This window comes from Colossoma macropomum, unplaced genomic scaffold, assembly GCF_904425465.1.
Source record: "Colossoma macropomum unplaced genomic scaffold, Colossoma_macropomum, whole genome shotgun sequence".
Taxonomy (NCBI): Eukaryota; Metazoa; Chordata; class Actinopteri; order Characiformes; family Serrasalmidae; genus Colossoma; species Colossoma macropomum.
The window spans coordinates 7270463-7292207 of NW_023494808.1; the positions used below are offsets into that span (position 1 = coordinate 7270463).

The 21745-nt window shown below is 36.8% G+C and overlaps 1 protein-coding gene across 1 annotated transcript; it reads left to right on the forward strand.

Annotated features, from left to right (window-relative positions):
• The first annotated feature begins 696 nt into the window (after positions 1–696).
• On the forward strand, positions 697–20158 carry LOC118797797 (adhesion G protein-coupled receptor E3-like). Its single transcript, XM_036557067.1, has 14 exons — positions 697–1076; positions 2395–2484; positions 2648–2683; positions 8404–8435; positions 8698–8775; positions 8900–9068; positions 10236–10349; positions 10901–11082; positions 13394–13561; positions 14267–14473; positions 15177–15409; positions 15553–15619; positions 17462–17737; positions 19820–20158. The coding sequence occupies exons 1-14, from the start codon at positions 764–766 to the stop codon at positions 19913–19915; spliced, it is 2061 nt and encodes a 686-aa protein (XP_036412960.1). The 5' UTR covers positions 697–763; the 3' UTR covers positions 19916–20158.
• Positions 20159–21745: the final 1587 nt, after the last annotated feature.

Sequence of the window (21745 nt, forward strand, 5' to 3'; positions counted from 1 at the left end):
AGGGCAGATGAGAATGAATAGTCATTGTTGGATTTCTTGAACATTTCCCAAAATATGTTTTTTGCGTATAAGTTAAGGTTTCCTTGATGGTCAGTTTTTCCAAGTGATTGGGTCTGACATACCCTAAAAATAAATAAATAAATAAATAAATAAATAAATAAATAAATAAATAAATAACCAACCCACAACTGGTGGGAGCAACACACTATCCATATGAGCATCTTGATCATCATGAAGAATGAATTGTAAAGTCTCTGCACAATTATTAAGTAATTTAAACAAACATATAAAATGAATGAAAATTAATGTATAGAAACTGAATTAGAAACAATTGCAAACCATCCCGGCACACCTATTTTAATTTGGTGCTTTGTACCGTTAAACAGCACTAACTAAGCACTGTAGGATAGTTGCTGTACAGCCATTTTGGAGTCTTTTCATAATTATTTATTTATTTATTTATTTTTTTTTTTTAACCTCATCACTGCACATGCTCATTACACTGTGGTCATCATCCAGTGTTAGACACATGTCAGTTGTGGCTTGACATTTGTTCTGCGCATTAATATCACTGATAATTTAAAGCAGATCATAAGGGCTTCACCGAAACATTTTGGGTGCGTTAATAAATATTTGTTGTTATTTTCCACTGTTTGATATTTCTATATGTTCATCTGTTTTCATGACAGTGTCTTTTGAGGCTCCCAGTTATGATCCCTGCAATAGCTATACTTCTCTGGATCAACCCTGGAGAGGAACTAATATGACTGGAGGGTCCAGTTGTGATAGCAACACCAAATGGACTGGCTGGTATCGGCTGCTGTATAACGGGATGAGTGTCCGTATGCCAGACAGCTGTGTTAATCGATCCAGATGTGGTACTTATTACACTCTGTGGCTGAATGGATCTCACCCTCAGATAGAGGATGGAATAGTCACTCGTGGAGTCTGTGGAAATTCAGGAAGTGACTGCTGCTACTACAGATCCATCCCAATTCGAGTCAAAGCATGTCCAGGAAACTATTACGTCTATGAGTTTGTCAGGCCAGTCAACTGCAATTCAGCTTACTGTGCAGGTACTGTAACTCTGGTATAAGATTTAGACTGTGATTTTTCCAGTTATTTTAATAGCATTTAATCAGACTTTAATTTTCTCAGTCAGTGTGTCAGTCTCTGCCACAACAACTGTGGTTATAGCACTAAACTGAGCACAAAATCAAGTAGGTTATCAAAGGGACTCTCGACAATATAACCTTTTAAGTGAGTACTGAATAGATCAACACTGTAGGCAAAGAATTTAAATGTTTATAATGAAAAAAAATCATTCTCTTTTAGTAAAGTTACAATTGTATGCAAAGGTTTGGGTACCCCAGTTAAATTACATATTTTGTTGATTTTCTAAGTGAAAAGGAAACACCCACAGCATTAAAAAAATCTGAAATTCTCTCACTGATTTCATCATACAATGTGAAATGTGCATACGTTTGGGTATTCTTTCAGTCTTTACTTAGTAAGAATGCTTCTGGCTGAATTTGCATCCTCTAAATCTTTGTAGCCACTAACAGTCTGTCTATTCTTGATTTAGGAATTTCTCTCACTTGTCCTTGCAGGATTAATATAGTTCAGAAATATACATAGTTCATTTTGCATGGCAGCATGTTAGAGATCTTCACAATTAGCAAGGTGTGCTTTTGATAAAATGCTGTTCCTTTTTTCTAAATATACTTTTAATTGTCACCAAAAGTTAATTTTTATTTTATCAGACCACAAAATTAGATTCTAAAGTGCCTCTGGGATTTCTAGATGTTGTTTTGCATACTTCAGACCTTGACGTTTTGTCAGTTAAGATTATCTTTTGATAACTCTTCCATGTAGATGATGTCTGCGCAGTGGACCAGTGCATTACTATTCATATGCCAGACAAATTGTAGGTCCTTGGCAGTGATGTGGGGGTTTTGCTATGCATACCTGAACAAACTCCCATTTCATAATGACATTTTGGACAGTGAAAACTGTATGCAGGGGGTGTTTATTTATAGTCTTCTTTTGTTTTGTAAGCGTCAGTTATCTTCAGTTTCGGGTCCTCAGTCAGCTGTATGATGTTACAGACATTATTAATTATTAATATTATTATTATAGTATTATGACATAATTGTCAAGTACAATTTGCAGAAATGTGTCACGTTTAAGTTTCATGGAGACTTGGTTTTCTTTTCACTTAGGAAATGAACAAAATGTTTGTTTAGACCAGTGGCTTCCATTTATACAATTTTACTGTCACGTCATAGCATTTGTGTCCTAATTTGTGTACAAATACAAGCTTGATGTCATACTTAGACAAAGGATGTATTTACATGACATTTTTTTAATCTATGTTTCACGCCCTCCTTTCAGACGTGAGCACCATCACGTCAGTCTCTACAACGACAACAACAACAACAACAGCAACAATGGCTGTTAGCACTTACTGGACCACAAATTCATGTAAGTTACAAGAAGGATTGTCAAAACCTTAAACCACTTAAAATTGAAATAACTTACAGACTATATGTAGATGTCATAGATATAATAACGATTTAGCATAATTATAATAAGCTATTGTTAATTATTGTTACTTCAGAATAAATATTGTCTTGTCTTGTTTTAGGGACAACTGTTACAAGTCCTGCTCCTCAGACAACAGGTACATTTACACTTTCATTTTCAACTTTCATTAATTTCATTTGCGTCAATAATGATATCTGAGTCTAATCAAATAGCTGATTTGACTGTAGATACAGTAGGTATTAATGAGAATGTGATCTATATACTGTTTCAGAAATAGTAAACCTTTGTGCTGTAGGATTTTCTGAAATCTATTGCATGGTGTGAGATATAAAGACAAACACTTTGTCATTACAAAGTGAACATTGGTCACTAGATTTACAAACTGTTTTAAAAGTGATGACGAGAACAAAAGACTTACTTTTGACTGTTTAAAGAAGAGAAAGAAGTATGGCCACTGTTTATTCCATAATATCACTGATGTAATGGCTTGGCAGCTAGCTTAACTCCTAAGCTAACGCCCTGTTGTATAGACAAATTATTTTTTTTTAGGTGCACATGTTGACACAAATGGTTTCAAATGTCCAGATTAATGTATAAAAACATTTTCTTTCTATTGATAATGTAAAAATATGACAGAAAAAAAGTTTCTTACTTATTTAAGCAATAGAACCCTAGGAGGAGTGTGTTAGCACAAAGTAACATCACGGCTGTGATTTGTTATATGTGATAACACACAACCTCGAGTGTTCTATTGCTTTTATACAACAGTTAAATAAATACAGTAATAAATTAATAAACTGGGCCGTGAACACAGCGTTTAATATGTTTTAATGTTCGCAGTTCCTTCACCAAATTATAGTTCCTTAACAAGCAGCTTGTTGCTGCGTCAGAGAAATGAGCTCCGCTCACTCGCTGCACAGCCGGCAGTTCGTTCTCCAGCTCCTCACACTAAATTGTCATCACCGCTGAGCAGCTTTTTTGTTTTTTATTGTGCCAGTTTTATGGCTCAGTCCAATTTTGTCAGACTCTGAAGATCAGACTACACGTTTGGCTAATGGTATTGGGTTTATTTCTGGCTGATTCCAGGTTGTTTAGCTGTTCTTCTGTCACAGCTGCTGACTGAAAAGCTGCTCAGTGGTGTGGATAGTTTGGGAATTTAGTGTAGTCTCATCTTCAGAGTCTGACCAAATCGACTGTCAGTCAAATGTGATCTTAAAAGTATCCATTTTCTGTTTGTGTGCAAAGCAAGAAGTACAAACTCATCAAACTCATTGCTTAGCAATGGCGTCTCAGCGGAGTGATACAGTGTTTGTGAAAAAGCTGTGATGTTATGGAACGCTTCTCAACCAATCAGCTTGTGTGGCCGGAACCAACTGTTGCATAATTTAGAATATATACCAACAACCATAGCATTAGCTACTGAGCTACCTCAGATTACCACTGCATACAGTTTACAAAATGATTATTCTAAAACTAGAAATTAGCATACATAAGTACTTTATTAACTTACCAGCTAACATTAGGTTGTACAGACATGAATTTACATGTATTTTCTATGTATAGAGTCAAGCGCAGTTTAGATTTTTCTCTCCAAAGTGAGCAAAAACTAAAATCACTCGGCACTATTGGCATTTCAGTTAGCTGAAATTTAAAATTTACTGTCGTTTCAATTAGCTTTTCTGGGCACAGATTCCTTCATTACACTTACTGAGACCCACAGGTAGATACTTGAAAATGCTCGTTTAATGAGGTGTATAATGGGATCAGTGAGAAACCTGTTAGGAATTCAGTGAGAAACACTCTTCTAGCCTGGCCTGCTCAGTAGTCCCAATAATAATAATTGTTTGAAATTGTGCAAAACATTATGCACAGTCCTGCAAGTTTGATCTTGTACTGAAAATTTTAAGTGCATTTAATCCTTTTTTTCTCTTCATGGAGAAGAGCTTTGTTTTAGCATTTTTAAAAATTTTCCCTACACCCCACCCTCCATTGCACCCCCTCCTGGCAATCCCCAAACCCCTGTGCTAACTCTTTCACTTTAATATTTGCCTTTGAGGTGAGACCAGTTCTGCATGGTTAGGGCAGTGAAATGCCCACCCCAGTGGTCAACATTCAATTATCACAGTGTTGCAATTCAGTAGATTATCATTCCAGTTTGCACACTAAGCCAAAGAGCTTAAGTGCCAATTTTATTTATTTTAACTGTTTTCTTGTGAATTACCACTACAATATATTTCCACATCTGCTTGTACAACTTGCTTTTATGTGCATGTGTTTTATAGGAAATTGAGGATTATATGTTAAAAGAAATAATGTAAGTGTTTAAAAATATCCAACAGCTAGGCTAGTAACTGCTGTTACATTAGCAAGGCCAGCTAGCTTTACTTCTTGGATAACATTGTATGAACAATTTTTTTGTGCACATACTCCTACCAATGTCTATAGTCTGTAACAGCATTTTAGGGCCACTGTTAATAGTCGTAATATTTCAAGAAAAAAAGTCATACTGCATGATATTTCGAGAATAAAGTCATACTATTTCGAGAAAAAAAGTCGTAATATTTTGAAAAATAAGTCATTATTTGTGGCATTAAAGTGCCATTAATACCAGGAAAGTGTGCAATATTGTGGCCAAAGGCTTTGCAAAAGGAAGGCAGCAACTCCTCATGTTAAATGAAGGGCGGTGAGTTGGTGGAGTTATACTTTCATATCGATTCACCCATAAAGAAACACTCAGTCTCCCTGTCTCTCCTGCACATCAGCACCAGCCTGTTATTAGTGTAAAAAATGGCTGAAACGGCTGAGCAGGAAACTGTGTTTATCTAGAATAAAGAGCCAGACAGGCTCGGAGGAAACTGTGTTTATCTAGAATAAAGAGCCAGACAGGCTCGGAGGAAACTGTGTTTATCTAGAATAAAGAGCCAGACGGACTCGGAGGAAACTGTGTTTATCTAGAATAAAGAGCCAGACAGGCTCGGAGGAAACTGTCTGTTTTGTTGAAGGAGAATCTCAGGCAGGGTCGTCTACACGGCTATCGGTGGCTACACCTCCACACCATTCAAAGAGGGCATGAAGTTTCACAGACAGTGAGAATGATGATCAAAATGATCCACAGAGAGACAGGAGTGAGTGGAGCTCCGGCGCCAGTACAGCAACTGAGACCTCAACACATTATGGCAGCCCCCAAACAGTTAGCCCACTTTATCCTCCAAATATTACATTTTTTGTGGACATATTGTGAACTTTTTCTCAAAATATTATTACTTTATTCTCTAAATAGTATGACTTTTTTCTCGAAATATTACACAATTTTTTCACTTTTTTTTTCTCAAAATAATATGACTTTATTCTGAAAATAGTACTACTTTTTTCTTTAAATATTATGACTTTATTCTCGAAGACTAGTATTTTTCTTTTTATTAACAGTGGCCCTAAAACGCCGTCATAACAAACACCCAGAATCATGTGATGAGTCAAGCAAATCCCAGATTTTTCTAATGAAAGTTTGAAGACTTAAACACAGAAAAAAACACTTATTCTGTAGGCACTAGCATACAAGCTAATATAATTAGCATTATCCACCAAGCTAACACATGTTAACTTTGAACTGTTTATATAATAATAATTCTAATGTAAATTGACACATAAATATCAGTATTCAATATAAAGTATTCATTATAAATAAATTCTATATTTATAATTATATGAAGTGCGACAAGCTGGATCTTTTACTCAGAATTCAAGGTAATTTTTACATTCAAATATTGTTTGTAAAATCTTTGTTTTTTGCCCTCCTTTCACACACAATAACTACAATGACCCAGAATCATGTGAGAGATGGCACACACAGATTGGGCAACAGCCTATTAATTCTTTGTTTAATAGTGTAACATACTTTAAATATACAAAAAGATGTGCCAAATAAAAATATATTCAAATTTAAATGTCATTTCCATTGTATTTAAAAATATTTTATATCTAAACCTGCAGATTGTGCATACGGTTACTGCTAACTGATTGTGTTTAACCAGTGCATTGTTTTTAATGCTGTGGAAAAGAGGTGGTTCTTGGTTCAAACCTAATCAGATATTTTTGTGTATGGTTGTTTACTTGTCGTAACCATAAAAACAATATATATTGCAATATGTTTTTATTAATAAATATTAGTTATGTATACTGTTCACATTTCCATATAGGCCAGCACTTTATGCCATTTGAGACAGTATAATTTGAAAAAGCATTTAATCATGGACTTTACTACATTGCAAGTGATATTAGATAACACAGCCCAATATTACAACCCAAATTCCCAAAAGGTTGGGATGCTGTGTAAAATGTAAATGTTAAAAAAAAACAACAACAAAAAAAAAAAACAGAATGTAATGATTTGCAAATCTCATAGAGCCTTATTTTATTTATTATAGAACATAGAATACATCAGATGTTGAAAGTGAGACATTTTACCATTTCATGAAAGACATTAACTCATTTAGAACTTGATAGCAGCAATGTATCTAAAAAAGTTGGGACAGGAGCAAGGCTGGAAAAGTAAGTGGTACTAATAAAAAACAGCCGGAGGAGCAATTTGCAACTAACTCACATGACTGGTTATAAAAATAACATTTTAGAGAGGCAGAGTCTCTCAGAAGCAAAGATGGGCAGAGGTTCACCAACCTGTGAAAAACTGCGTCTAAAATTGTGGAACAGCTTTAGAAAAAAAGTCACTGCATGGGCTCAGGAACACTTCCAGAAATCATTGTCTGTGAAGACAGTTTGCTGTACAATCCACAAATGCAAGTTAAAGCTGTATCATGCAAAGGAGAAGCCATATATCAACATGATCCAGAAACGCCGCCATCTTCTCTGGGCCAAAGCTCATTTAAAATGGACCGAGCCAAAATGTAAAACTGTTCTGTGGTCAGACAAATCAAAATTTGAAATTCTTTTTTTGAAACCACAGACACTGTGTCCTGCAGACTCAAGAGGAGAGGGACCATCCAGCTTGTTATCAGTGCACAGTTAAAAAGCCTGCATCTCTGATGGTCTGGGGTTGCATTATTGCCTATGGTGTGGGCAGCATACACATCTGGAGAGGCACCATCAATGCTAAATAGGGAAGACCTTGCATAGATAGCAAGACACTGCTAAACCACATACTGCGTCCATCACAACAGCATGGCCTCGCAGAAGAAGAGTCCGGGTGCTGAACTGGCCAGCCTGCAGTCCTTTCACCAATAGAAAACATTTGGTGCATCATGAACCAAAAAAACTGGCAAAGAAGCCCTAGGACTGTTAAACAGCTAGAATCCTACATCAGACAAGAATGGGACAACATTCCTCTCCCAAAACTCCAGCAATTGGTCTCCTCACTTCCCAGACGTTTACAGACTGCTGTTACAAGAAGAGGGAATTCTACACAATGGTAGACACGGCCCTGTCCCAACTTTTTGAGATGTGTTGCTGCCATCAAGTTATAAATGAATTAATATTTTTCATGAAATGGTAAAATGTCTCAATGTTTCAACATCTGATATTTGTTCTATGTTCTATTGTGAATAAAATTTGGGTCTATGAGATTTGCAAACTATTGCATCCTGTTTTTATTTACATTTATTAAAGTTTTACACAACACATTACTGACATATTCACTGTGTGTTTAGTTCTGTAGGCTGTTTACTCCCTGAAAAGATTTAAATTTATTAATGAATGCATCATAAAATTTACACTTTACACTTTACTGTTTTCAATTCATTACCTACATGTTTGTTACACATTGAAGAATAAATTTAATGAATGTGAAGAAAATGATGTATTTTCATATGTATTTTATATGTGATGTATATTTTTCTCTTTCAGTTCAGACTATCACAATGCCTCAGGAATGTCAGGTTTGTTAATCAAATTATTATTATTATTATTATTATTATTATTATTATTAAGAAGAAGAAGAAGAATTACTCAATTTATTAAACATCAGCATGCTTTACACACAAGTTAGTAAACATTGCAAAGGCAAAAGAAATACACTCTAAATAAAATAACAGCACATTTGCAGACGTTACACATTAGCACTAAAAATATAAAATTACCACTACCATTAATAATCATCTAATGTGTAGAGACTTTGAAACGTCTAACTTCTTGTTCTAGGGAAATATATCAGCAAAATGTGCAGATGATATCTTTAAGCAAATTGAAAATAGCACTAATCCAGTGCTCCCACCACAAGTAAGTACTGTAAGAAAAATCCAATCAAAATATTATGGATAAGCATATGTGTATTTATTGCATACATTATTTATGTTAATTTCTATTCTGTCATCTGATTTTCTGTAATCTCTTTATTGATCAGGTTGTAGAGAAGATGCTACAGGAGCAGGTTCTGAAAGTTGAAGTAATTAATGCACAGGTACCTGTATCTGCTGGGATCACAATGCTGAACAAGACTGAGATATTGGTGTCTACACTGGTGATGCCAACAGAAACCAACAGCTCAGTTAAGATCTCTCTAAATGGTTTAGGTAAATGACTACATAAATAAATGGTTTAGTGACTCCTCAACTTTCAACAGATAAAAATATCTGAAAATTATCTTAATTCAATTTACAGTTGTTTGGGCACCCCATTACACATTTTCTTGAATTTTGAAGACTCTATATTTGATAAACTTCCAAAATAGAAAAAGACTGGTTAGGACTGTGCAAAGGTTTGGACACTCCAGCTGTAAAGTCTCAGAACTTCAATAACTCATTAGGAGTGGCTAGGCAGGTCAAAAATTGTCATTAGGAACTGTCAGCTGATGACAATTCCACAGCGTAACAAACTCTTTGACTCTTAACACTGGGTTTCTGACTGAAAATCTGGAAATAAATGATGCACTGCCACTCCTGACACAGCATTGCTTGCACAAACAGGATCTGCATGGACGAATCACCAGAAGGAAAGATCTTATCACAAAAGTCAGCATTAGCTAAACATCATCTAGATCAGCTAGAGGGATTTTGGAAACAAGTACAGTGTATTAACAAAGTAAAAAATCTTTGGCCAAATCAAAAAAGGTACATAGAGCAGCATTTGATGACTAGAACACCTTGCTAAGTGTTAAGCATGGGATGGATCTATTCTACTTTAGAATTGTATGGCAGCCAGTGGTACAAAAAAACAAACAGGCAGATGAAAAGAAGGAAATGTGACAAAGACAATTGAGAAATTGAGGCTTCACAGAGGCTGGCTACTATAACAAGACAATGATCCTAAACACACCGCAAAATCCACTATGAACTACTTAAATACAAGCTGAAGTTTTTGGAATTGCCCTTACAGATATTAAACATGCTGTGCCACAAAAATATTACAGAACTAGAAGTGTTCTGCAAAGAAGTGGCAATGAAAATTCCTAAAACAAGAATTACAATTACTCCCAGCTGGCTACAAAGGAGTTTGCAAGCTGTGATGTCTGCCAAAGGTAGAATGTCCAAGCATTTGCATATGCCATAGTTATTGTTTCTATTTTGCATGAATAATTGCAGTGTTCTCCCCCTTTTTTTGCTACAGAGGTTGTGTTTACTTATTTTCTTCTCTACCTTTTCAGCAACATTTGTAATTTGACCAGTGGTGCCCAAACTTTAAAATATAAAGCACTGTATTGCACTACAGTATCATTTATGATCATGGTTTATATCTCTCAGATGTTCATGTCTTTACTGTTGGACCAAAAGCCTCCTTGACAGAAATCCCTCGGCTAAGCATAAACAATGCTCAGATGGTTATTGACCTTATCCAGATCTCAAAGAACAACAACGGTATAGTAGCAATCTTTGAATGTTTGCACTTTTCTGCTGCCATAATTGGGGTCAGTTTATCCTGAATTTGAAGGACAAAGGGATTTATGATCATAGCTCATTTTGTCACTGCATTTTGAGACAGAGTTTGCGATTTCAAAACAATCAAGTGATTCTTCTAAATAAAAAAGAAAAATACATAATGCAAAATTTAATGTATTGTTGCTGATCAACTGATAATTTATGATTTTGTCTCTTTTAACTTCTTTAAAATCTCCCCAGAGTAACTGGGCACTTCATTCATAGTAAAATGGATCAGCATGTGGAATTTGAGCTTTTATTTTGCTACTGTGCCTGCTGTCTTTATTGTTGGATGCATTGTGCTGGTTACACATTTAGTGCAAATCACAGCACCACAGAAAGGCTTATTATTGATTTGTTAACAATAAAACGTCTTTGAAATGTGAAATAAACTTCTGCTCAAATGTTCAACTGCTCAAAAGGGTGGAATTTTCTCTTGAAACCTGCATTAGGTCTGATTATATTGATGTATTTTTGTTGATGTGCTTCAGGATCAGCTGCTGTGGCCTTCATGAGTTACACGAACATATCAAGCATACTGAAACCCACTTTCTTCAACACAACTAACAAAACAGAGAAAACCATGATGTCCAATGTGGTGTCAGCAACACTGCCCAAAACCACCAACACACAGCTCACCAAACCGGTCAACTTCACCCTGAAACACATTGCAGTGAGTTTTCTGATATATTTAATCTCTATTTGGATCTCTATTTGTTTTTCAGTTGTGAATTCTATTTTTATTATTATTATTATTATTATTATTATTATTATTATTATCTATACTATCAATACTATCATTTTTCATGGCAGTGTATTTCTATTTGTTTTGACACATTTTTGTTTCAGGTGTAGCATAACTCTGTCCCTGCTAAACGCTGCTCCTATTCTTTCCGAAGCTGTCTTGAGTTCAGCTGTAAACCATGGTTTATCATTGCTGTATTTCATCTGTGCTGTAGATGAAATGCAGCTGTCCTCACAGAAACTGATGTACGACATCAAGGTGTCCATGTATTAATCTATTCCACCTCTTTAAAAACAGTCCAGTTTGTGGAATCAAAACAGCCCTTCAGCTTTTCAATATCTCCTCTGTTCCACCTCTTCACTGTTGTGACAAAAGGCTTGTTGGCTTTAGGTTTTTGCCTGTATGTTGGGATGAGGTAAACAAGACTGTGGTCAGAATGCCCGAGATTTGCATGTGACAGCATAATATGCATTTTTAATAGTGGTCCAAACTTTTCCTCTCTCTCGTGGCGCGAGTGATATGTTGTCTGTAATTCTTTTGTTTGCATTTCCTCTACTGCATTAGATTTGCATTCAAAGTCTGAAAGCCTCCAAGACTGATGAGTAGTGAGTCCAGATTCTCTTTGTTTACTCTAACAGTCAGACTGGCTAACTGCTTCTGTGCATCTCTTGTGTACGATTCTGGCAGTACGACCAACATAAAACAAGAAAACTCTCTAGAAGAGTAGCATAGCTTGTAGATGAGGAAAGGTGACCCTAGATTTTAACAGTACTATGATGTCCTTACACCCACATTCACTGACATAGAAACCGATTCCTCCCACCTTAGTTTTCCTGGTTTGCTATGTTTCTTTGTCCACTCTGGGCAGCTGGAAGCTGGTGCAGCCTGCTGTCTTTTTTTCAGATCAGAAAGCCAGGTCTCTAAAGTAGAGAACAGATGAGGTTAAAAATCCTTGTTGGTTTTATTGAGCAGAATGTTGCACAGACACTGCAGATTGGAGAGGAACAAAGAAAGTAAAAGGCTGTAAAATTTATGCTGTTTGAGGGATACAATTTGACCTCTCACCTTTATAGTCATGAAGGTCTTTGAACACCTAGTCCCAGCTCACCTGGAGGCCATTACAAACCCTCTGCTGGATTCGCATTCAGAGCAAACAGGTCCGTTGACAACGTGGTCAACTTGGCCCTGCCCTCATGCTACAGCATCTTGACAGAACTGGAACCTATGCTAGAGTTTTGTTTGTGGATGTCAAATGATTTCAATGCCATAGTGCCTGAGCTACTGCAGGTCAAACTCTCCCAGCTGCCTTTGCCAGATCCCATCTGCTGCTGGATTGCAGGTTTCTTGACAAACAGAAGCCTCAGTAACACAAGATTCTGTGCTCCCATCCTTTTTTCTTCAGTCTGTACACTAATGCCTACATCTCCAAGGAATCAGCTGTGAAGATCTTGAAGTTTGCAGATGACACCAGTGTGCTTGGCCTCATAGCCAATGGTGATGGCTCTGCCTACAGAAAGGAAGTCAAGCAGCTGGTCTCCTGGTGCAGCACCAACTACCCGCTGTTGAACAGACACAAGACTATAGAGATGCTGGTGGACTTCAGGCAAAACTCACCTTCCCTACACCCCTTAGGATCAATGGCTCTGTGGTTTCCATTGTGGAGTCTCACAAGTTCCTGGGCACAACCACATACAGGGACCTGAAGTGGGAGAGGAACACAGTCTCCATCACCAAGAAAGCACAGCTGAGAATGTTCTTCCTGAGACAGCTGAAGAAATTCAACCAACCACAGAGCCGGATGATCCCATTCTACACAGCAATCTGTCTCCAGTGCATAATCAGGACAGTGGAGTGGATCACTGGATGTAGTCTGCCAATGCTTTACGGCATCTACAATGGCAGGGTGATGAAGCCGACTGGCAAAATTACAGATGAACCCTTGCATCCTGGATGTCTCTTCTTTTAGCCAGTTCCATCTTGTAGAACATTTTTAAATAATATTTTCTATGTCTAATCAAACTCCCTACACATGTATAGACATTCATAACTGCATATTTACATATATTCATATAGCTCTTTAACCCCTTTCACGTGAAATCCATATTATTCTTTCTTATTCTTTTTTCTCCTTTTAAGAAGGAGAATTTTATTTTATTTTTCCACTGTCCCTCTTTCTTATTTTTTACTACATGCTTATTTTTCAACATACTGAGCATACTTCTGCCAATCTTTTGTCTAGGACATTGACCCTAATGGTACACTCACTTGTGTGTACTGGAATAACACTGAATGGATTATACATGGATGTATCCTTCTCCAGACCAACAGCAGCCACACTGTATGCTCCTGTGATCACCTGTCAACCTTCGCTCTCATCATGCAGACCAACCCACCCACAGTAGATAACGTAAGGAAAATCAAATGCTCAAAGTCAGTTGTCCAAAGTAAATTCCCCGCCTACTCCATAATTAATGTGCATGGTATAGAAAAAGGCCATGAGGTCAAAAGGCTACCATTCATCTAGGCTTTAGAGGAGGTAAGGTGTCAACTTCTAATCCGACTGGGATGCAGACATCAATAGACCATGCTTGTGGAATTAGCTACTGCATATGGTGACAAAAGACACACGTATAAAAAAAGCATACACTCCCACACAAAAAAGGGCCAAACCCAAAATTCTAATGGATTTTACTGACAGTTTTGGGCTGATCAGAATCTAAATTTAAACCCTATACATAATATGTGGTTTTACATTAAACACAAACTAGCTCAGCATTGTTTTTCAATTCAATACAATACTGTCTCTTCTCTCTGTAAAAGACTGTCTAGTTTACCTATAAGAATTGAATATTTAAGGAAATTAAAGGACAATTAAATTCAATTTTTGGCGAACTTTATGAAGTTATGCAAAGAGTGTTAAGGAAAGAGGAGTGTGTCTCAATAGTAATCCTTCCTAACAGTGTATATATTTCTTATCATTTAATATTACATGTTCCCAAATTACCCCAATCTTCACAAGCTCATTTAAGATCTCCAGGAGAGTTTCATTCATTTCATTCAGCTGCTTTTTATGCCACCACGTTAAACAGTGGGATGAAATATCTATTTCCAGAGTGATCCTGTGACGGACCTGTTTAACACAGTAGCTGTGGCAGTCGGACTTTTCTTCCTGAGCTTGACCCTTTTGACCTTTGCCTTTTGTCGGCGGAACCCAAGAGTGACCAACACAGCTCTGACAAACCTGTGTATAAGCCTCTTACTGGCTCACCTCCTCTTTCTGCTCACACAGACATTCCTGCAGTACATACAACCTCAGCAGGTGAGTATAATTATCTTAAATCACAGGCACATTCATCAGTTGGGATTTATTACCTATATATTCGCCCAGGATAGGGGGGTTTTACAAATACTGTACTATCATAGGAATGATTGCTATGTGACCCCTATGTGACCCCACAGTGGGGAAATTTCACCTCTGCATTTTGACCCATCCATGCATACTAGTGAAAAAACACATATTAGGGGGCAGTGAGCACACTTGGAGCGGTGGGCAGCCCTATCCACAGCACCCAGGGAGCAGTTGGGGGTTAGGTGTCTTGATCAAGGACACTTCAGTCATGTGCTTTCGGCTCAGAGGATCAAACCAGCGACCTTCCGTCACACCATGACTGCCCCATTGCTATTTACTGTACACTCTCTGGAAAAAAAGGACAAAACTGTCACTGGGGTGGTACCCCTGTTGTCACTGGTGTGGTACCCTCAATGGTATGTCTGTGGGAAAACATATTTAAGGGGCACATTTGGAGTGTAAAACCATTCTTGTACTTTGACGGTATGTTTACATTGTTGTACCTTGATGAATGAAAAATGTATCTGCAGTGTAGGTGAAACATGGTAACAATTTCATTTACATGGTTGAAAAAAGATTGGCAACATTTGAATGTGTTTTATTGCTGTCCATTTTCATTTTTACTCTCTCTCTCTCTCTCTCTCTCTCTCTCTCTCTCTCTCTCTCTCTCCAGCTGCTGTGTGCAGTGCTGGCAGGTGTTCTGCACTTCCTCTTTCTCTCTGCTTTTGTGTGGATGTTCATTGAAGCTGTGCTGCTCTTCATTGCTGTGAAGAACCTCACAAAGATCAGATCAAAGCAGAAGGAGGTGCTTAGCTGGAAATATCTGATAGCGATTGGATATGTCATTCCTCTGACTGTGGTGGGCGTGTCTGTTGGACTGTTTCCAGATGGATACGGCAGTAAAGAGTGAGTGTAGAGAGTGGGGGGGTCATCAAATAGGGGTGGAGTTTAGTTCATAGTAGTTTGAAAGGGGATCTCATGATTCAAGATAGATATATTCAAACACTTGATTTATTATTGTTTGTGCGTATGTTGATGTTTCTTTCTAGGTGCTGGCTTAAGACAGACAAAGGCTTTTTGTGGAGTTTTCTGGGACCCATTTGTTTCATTCTCTCTGTAAGTACTATGCTATGTAAACAAAGCATAAAAGGGAGAACAATTTTGAGCTTTGTCTTTGTAAGGGCATCCTTTATAAAGGCTAACAGGCTTACCAAAGCCTTTAAAATTCCCCCATTCCCTGTTTTTGTACACTTGAGAGTCCTTATCTTAATAATACTCTGACATCTCCCTCAGGCACATTTTTAACATGGCATGTGCAGATTTTTATCTTTGACAGAGCAAATCAAGCTCCACTCTTGACTCAGATCTTAAAAAAAACATAGGTGTTTCTGTCCATCCTCCCACTGTGAGAAGACAACTCAGCACTATGGGCCTGAAAGGATGTGCAGCTGCCAAGAAGAACCTCACTGATAAAAACAAATAGATAAAAAAATAAAAAAAAAGAAAATTTGGGTCCCACTTCATGCTTTTGATTGAAAGCATATCACTGTTGTTGGAAGAAAATCTCATATCACCAAAAAGTTAGTTCAGTCAGGGGTGCAGTTGGTACACGCATCATGGGTAGTGAGTCATGCGAGCCGCCAAAGCTCAAGACCATAGCCGTCAGGCAGGAAGCATCCAGGCAGGGAGAGCATGCGGGGGTGAGCGAGTCGGATTCTAGCAGCACTAGACAGGGCAGCAGGTACGATGAAAATAGATTTAAATTGATTCGCTGATTACGAAATCTTCGTCAGGGGAAACAGAAAGTAGAGATGGGAATTTATGAGGCATTAAACCAATTCTTGGCTGGACAAGTTTGGAGTTGTTTGAAGACTTGTTTGGAGAGAGAGAGGGACAGTGAAAAATAAAATAAAATTCTCCTTCTTAAAAGGAGAAAAAAGAATAAGAAAGAATAATATGGATTTCATGTGGAAGGGGTTAAAGAGATATATGAATATATGTAAATATGTAGTTATGAATGTCTATACATGTGTAGGGAGTTTGATTAGACATAGAAAATATTATTTAAAAATGTTCTACAAGACTTGTTTGGATCATCTGAATATTCAGGACTGAAACCCCGAAGATGCAGCCCTAACAGCACCAGCAGTGGGAAATAAAATACTGGAAATCTCAGGGCGCAAATAAACTTTTGTCTTTACGCTCTCCAAGCTGGGACTGACTTCCTTGGCTCTGACAGTATAACATGTTATCAACACTACTTATAATGCATTATATTAACAATTCATAATGTATAGTAAACATGGCTATAAAGTGTGATTGAGTGTAATTCATTTTTATAAATATTCATAACCATGTTTATATTGCCTTATGAATGCATTATAACATGTTATAAAGGTGTTTATAGATGGTTACAAACGTGACATTCATAGAAAGTGTTTTTGATACAAAAAGGCTCAAATATATGAAGATATTAAAATTCTGTTATCATATACATATCCAATGATGACAGAGTAGCCTAGGTAGGGTTGCCAGATTTCAGCTGGGTGGGGGCAGTGGGGTGGAAGGCATCTATTTGTGCATGTTTAAAAACAGCTTGATAATTATCTGGTTTATTTTGATAATGTTCTACACATATCTCTATAATAGAAGAACATACACAAGCAATAAATGTATGTTAGATGTTAAGTTGTTTAAGTGCTGTTCTTTTTTTTTCTAGTCATCTGTTTATTTTGTCATTGTGTAACACAAAGAAATAAGAAAATGACATTAATAATGTTCATTATGTCTCCTGAAAGCCAGAGTGATGTATAAGATACAGAGTCACATTTATCGCTTTCTAGAACTAAGTGCATCTGAGAAATAGCAGGCTTATCCTGCACCCCACCAGATATGTGAGCTAGTATGTGTGATATTGTTGGTGTTATTTTAATTAATAAATCTATTTCTCTATCTCAGGCAAACATGATTCTCTTCTTCGTCATCTTATTCATCGTAATCTCCACTCTGAAAAGTATGAAAAGTGAACTCTTGAGAATCAGACAGGCGAAAAGTGACCAGCGACTCTTTAAAAGTGTGATCCTGAAAACCATGGTCCAGTTTTACATTGTTGGCTGCTCCTGGATTCTGGGTTTCTTCCCAAACTACAATAAGGTGTTGGATATGCTCTTCCTGTTCTTCAACTCCCAGCAGGGCACCTTCATCTTCCTCATCCACTGTGCCCTCAACCAAGAGGTCAGTCATCACCTGCTCTACCTTAGGGCTAATTTCACTGACCCACCATTCCCCAACAAACACAAAAGTTGTAATGTTGGTAGTACACACTGACCAAACATTCTGCCTCAAATGCCACAATTACAATGTTTACAGCTGTCTTTAGAAAGACCTGATGAAGCCAACCAACAATCTGAGATTGGATGACCCTTAATAGATTAACTCATTACATTTTATTTGAATAGTATGCTTAAGATGATTGGTAGATGCAAAACTACCTTTAGATTACGTTCAATCAAATGTCTCTTAAATTTTGCTCATCCCTAACCATAACTCTGTGCCTAACCCAAACCCTAACCTTAACCTCAACCCAAACCATAAACATAACACTTAACCTGATCATTAAAGGGGAACTCTTTTGACTTTTCATAATTTCTGACTGATTTCTGACTGAAATTGTAAACACATCTGCAAAATCATTCAGAGCGGTTTGGTGTAAAATGCTTTGTTCTAGAGAAGAGTTCTTCACAATGGTGGTGATAGGAACCAGACATCCGCCTCTAGAAGCACCCTCAGAGAAAGTTATAGCATGAAGTGGTTATGAACACGCTGCCTGATGCATTCCTTTATGGGAGTTATAACAAAGTGTAATCCATTCATGATGGGGGTGGGGGGTAAACATGAAGGGTGTTCCAAGGCAAAAAAAAGGTTGTTTTTTTTTCTTTTGCTTTCAGATTGACCATTATTCTACCATCATCAACAATACATATAAAAACTCAGAAGACATGTGTAGGTTCACTGGTGATTTTGGACATTAGCAATGGCTATATGGATCCTATTTTAGATATTAGGACGTCTGATTCCTATCAACACCACTGTAAAGAAAATCTTGGTCCCACTTCAGATTGTGTCTCTAATAACTGTGTAGTTACAATGAATGCCATATGTAACAACACTGTAACTACTGACAATTTAGGCAATGTTACAGATGGATTAAAGACGTACAGCCTATGTAATTACACATGTGTATCAACTTCAGTTTTGCCCCATATCTCCTACACAGGAACTTTCCTGTAGTGCAATGTTAAAGTTACACTTTAAAATAAGTGGACAGTTCCTGTGTAGTTGTTATGTAGGTACTGTTTAATAATGGAGTGGTAATATAGACATTGCTTTGGGGGAAATGCAACACATTTAATTAACGTTATAAAAGTTATATGATAAGATAAGAGGTCGTCTGCTGTACCGTCACATTACAGAATGGTTTAAAGCTGAAACTGGTTACAGTGTCACAGCACTACCAACATAAACGCTAGCTAAATGTTAGGAAAGCTGGCAGATACAGTGTAAGTAATGCCTTAATGTAAGTTATTACAAACTTCCTTTTACTGCTGGAAAAAAATGCTGTTCCAGTCTGATTACAAATATAATTACATTTATGTTATTACTGTTGTGTAATTACATGAGAGAATAGGCTGTTACAACTATTAAGGTACGCATGTGTAATTACATGAGGCAAAACTGAAGCTGATATACATGTATAATTACATAAGCTTTACTACTGTAATCCATCTGTAACAGTGACTAAATCATTACTAGTTACATTGTTGTTGCATATGTTGTTCACATGTAACTACACAGTTAATAGAGACACTTAATATAAAATATCACTTTAATTCACTCTGAATTACTGTGTTTATTACCTTAACCACTGAATTCTGGAGAAATTTAGAAAAATCTGTGTAATTGTTTAACCTAACGCTAGGACTTAGAATGTCAGCAGATAGTTTATCAATTTGAATATCTGGAGAATATCTGTAGGAGGATATAGTGCACAATCCAAACTATTTAACATGGTTATTATAAACAATATTTTCAAGAAAACTTTAATAAGAACCTCAAGTGGCTTGAAAGATGAATGGAACACGTTATGATTAACAGAGGGTGTGACTTTACCTGATGTCCCCCTTTACTTGAACTCACCCCTGTACGTTGATCTCTAGAACATTAAGCCTTCATGTGTTTCCCTCAACAACATTGACCTTTCAAGATGGAAATGAACTTCATCTTCAGACTCACTTCTCATTCTGCTTCTATTTCCAGGTGAGGCAGTTTTATATAAAGCGGTGGCGAGATCTGCGTGCTGCTTTCAAACCATGCACAAGAGAAAATGTGGATACCCCGATATCAACATCCTAGATTCCTAGGCGATTTGGATGCTTATTTGAGGGTTAATGGTTTGAGATTTTGTTTATTTTGTTTACACTGTAGAGCCTTGGATATTTAGTCTTGGGTGTGAGGGCACATTGTATGGTGAACTGAGTTTGGGATTAGGGAAAGTGTTTTAGTGATTACATTATTATACATTATCTAAACATAATCTGCTTTATTTGAAAAAAAAAAAAATCATTGCTTTATATATATATATTAATATATATCGCTGTTGTCAGAAGAAAACCTTGTACCTCCAAAATGGTAACTTTGCAGGAGAAGGAAAAACATACTCTACTTTTAATGTAAGTCAATGGAACCAGACATTTTTCCAAATAATTTTGGGCTGTTTCTTTTGGTCTGTTCATCATGAAACTTACACACAGTGTAAAGGAAAACAGACACTTTCAAGTGATGATAAGAACTGAAAAAACGATATAGTATGTATAACATCTTGTGTTTCATTAACATACTTTCACCATCCTTTAGGATGTTATCTATGTTTACTTCTCTGCTGCTGCTGTGGTTTTTCACAAGTTTATTCATAAACGGCTGATGTGAGCTGGTGTAATCCTACATTATCATTTTATATAACAGTCTATGGGTTCCAGTCCACAGTTTTATATCGGACATCAACCCTCTTTAAAATAAAGGTGGCAAAAATTGAACAAAGTACCACAGATGAACCACCTTTGATACCTAAAAACATCTAATTGAATGGTTATTTAAAAACTCAGTTTAAACTACTTTTACCCTCTTAAAAAGACGTTGTTTCTGTGGTTCTTTAGTAAAGAAAATGTTTCTAAATGGAACCATGAACAATCAAAAAGCCTTTGCATGATTAAAGGGTTATTTGCTTCATGAAAGGGTTCTTCAGACCGAAGTAGAATGTGCTGTAGACAGTTCTATATAGAGCCTTTTTGAAAACGGTTCTACATAGCACCCAAATGTGTTCTTCCGTTGTTAACAGTTTCAAGGCTGCAACAATCGAGAACCCTTTTGGGTGCTATATAGAACCCTTTTCAAAAAGGTTCTACATAGAATGATCTATAGCACATTCATGCACATTCTCTATCAATCTGAAGGACACTTTCATGATGCAAATAACCCTTTAATCATGCCACGTTTTCTTTTACTGTTCATGGTTCTATATAGAACCATTTTCTTTACTAAAGAACCCTTGAAGCACCATCTTTGGTGACACTATTTTGAGTGGTCAACAGACTCAACAGACTCTCAGTAACATAACATATAAATGATGTAGCAGCAGTGAATACATTTGCAGTGTGAATAACATTTATTTATAATCTGCTGAATTCAACTGGTTTATACTTTATTTGGAGTCCAAGTTCATACCTGTAGATGTTTAACTGAGAGGAACTGAACATGTAACAGGTTTAATACAGACCATCAACATCCTCAACAAGCTGTTGTAGACACACTGACAACATCCTGTACCTGGAGCTCCACTGGATTAGGGTTTGGTTAAGGTTAGGGTTAGGATTGGGGCCAAAGTGAGGGTCAGGATTAGGTTTTGGGTTGAGGTTAGTTAGGGCCAGGGTGAAGGTGAGGGATAGGTTTTGTTTATGTTTGGGTAGCGTTAGGTTTTAGGTTTTGTTAATGGAAGTACCATATTAAGTCTACATCATGTAACATATCAACAGTAGACCTACTTAATGTAAGTATCAATGCACATCTACAAGAATACATCAGTGAATTCAAATACTACTGCTACTTCACTGATATGTTGTTGATGTGTAACTGATAATCTGTTAAGACCTTATTCATTTTCTATGAAGGACCACTCAAAATAGTTTT

Bases quoted from the DNA above. Each gene is read 5' to 3' on its own strand.
- LOC118797797 (XM_036557067.1), top strand. From the start codon at position 764: ATGACTGGAGGGTCCAGTTGTGATAGCAACACCAAATGGACTGGCTGG. The intron at 2,684-8,403 runs GTACATTTACAC...TTTCTCTTTCAG, and splicing joins TCCTGCTCCTCAGACAACAG to TTCAGACTATCACAATGCCT. The intron at 8,776-8,899 runs GTAAGTACTGTA...TTTATTGATCAG, and splicing joins ATCCAGTGCTCCCACCACAA to GTTGTAGAGAAGATGCTACA.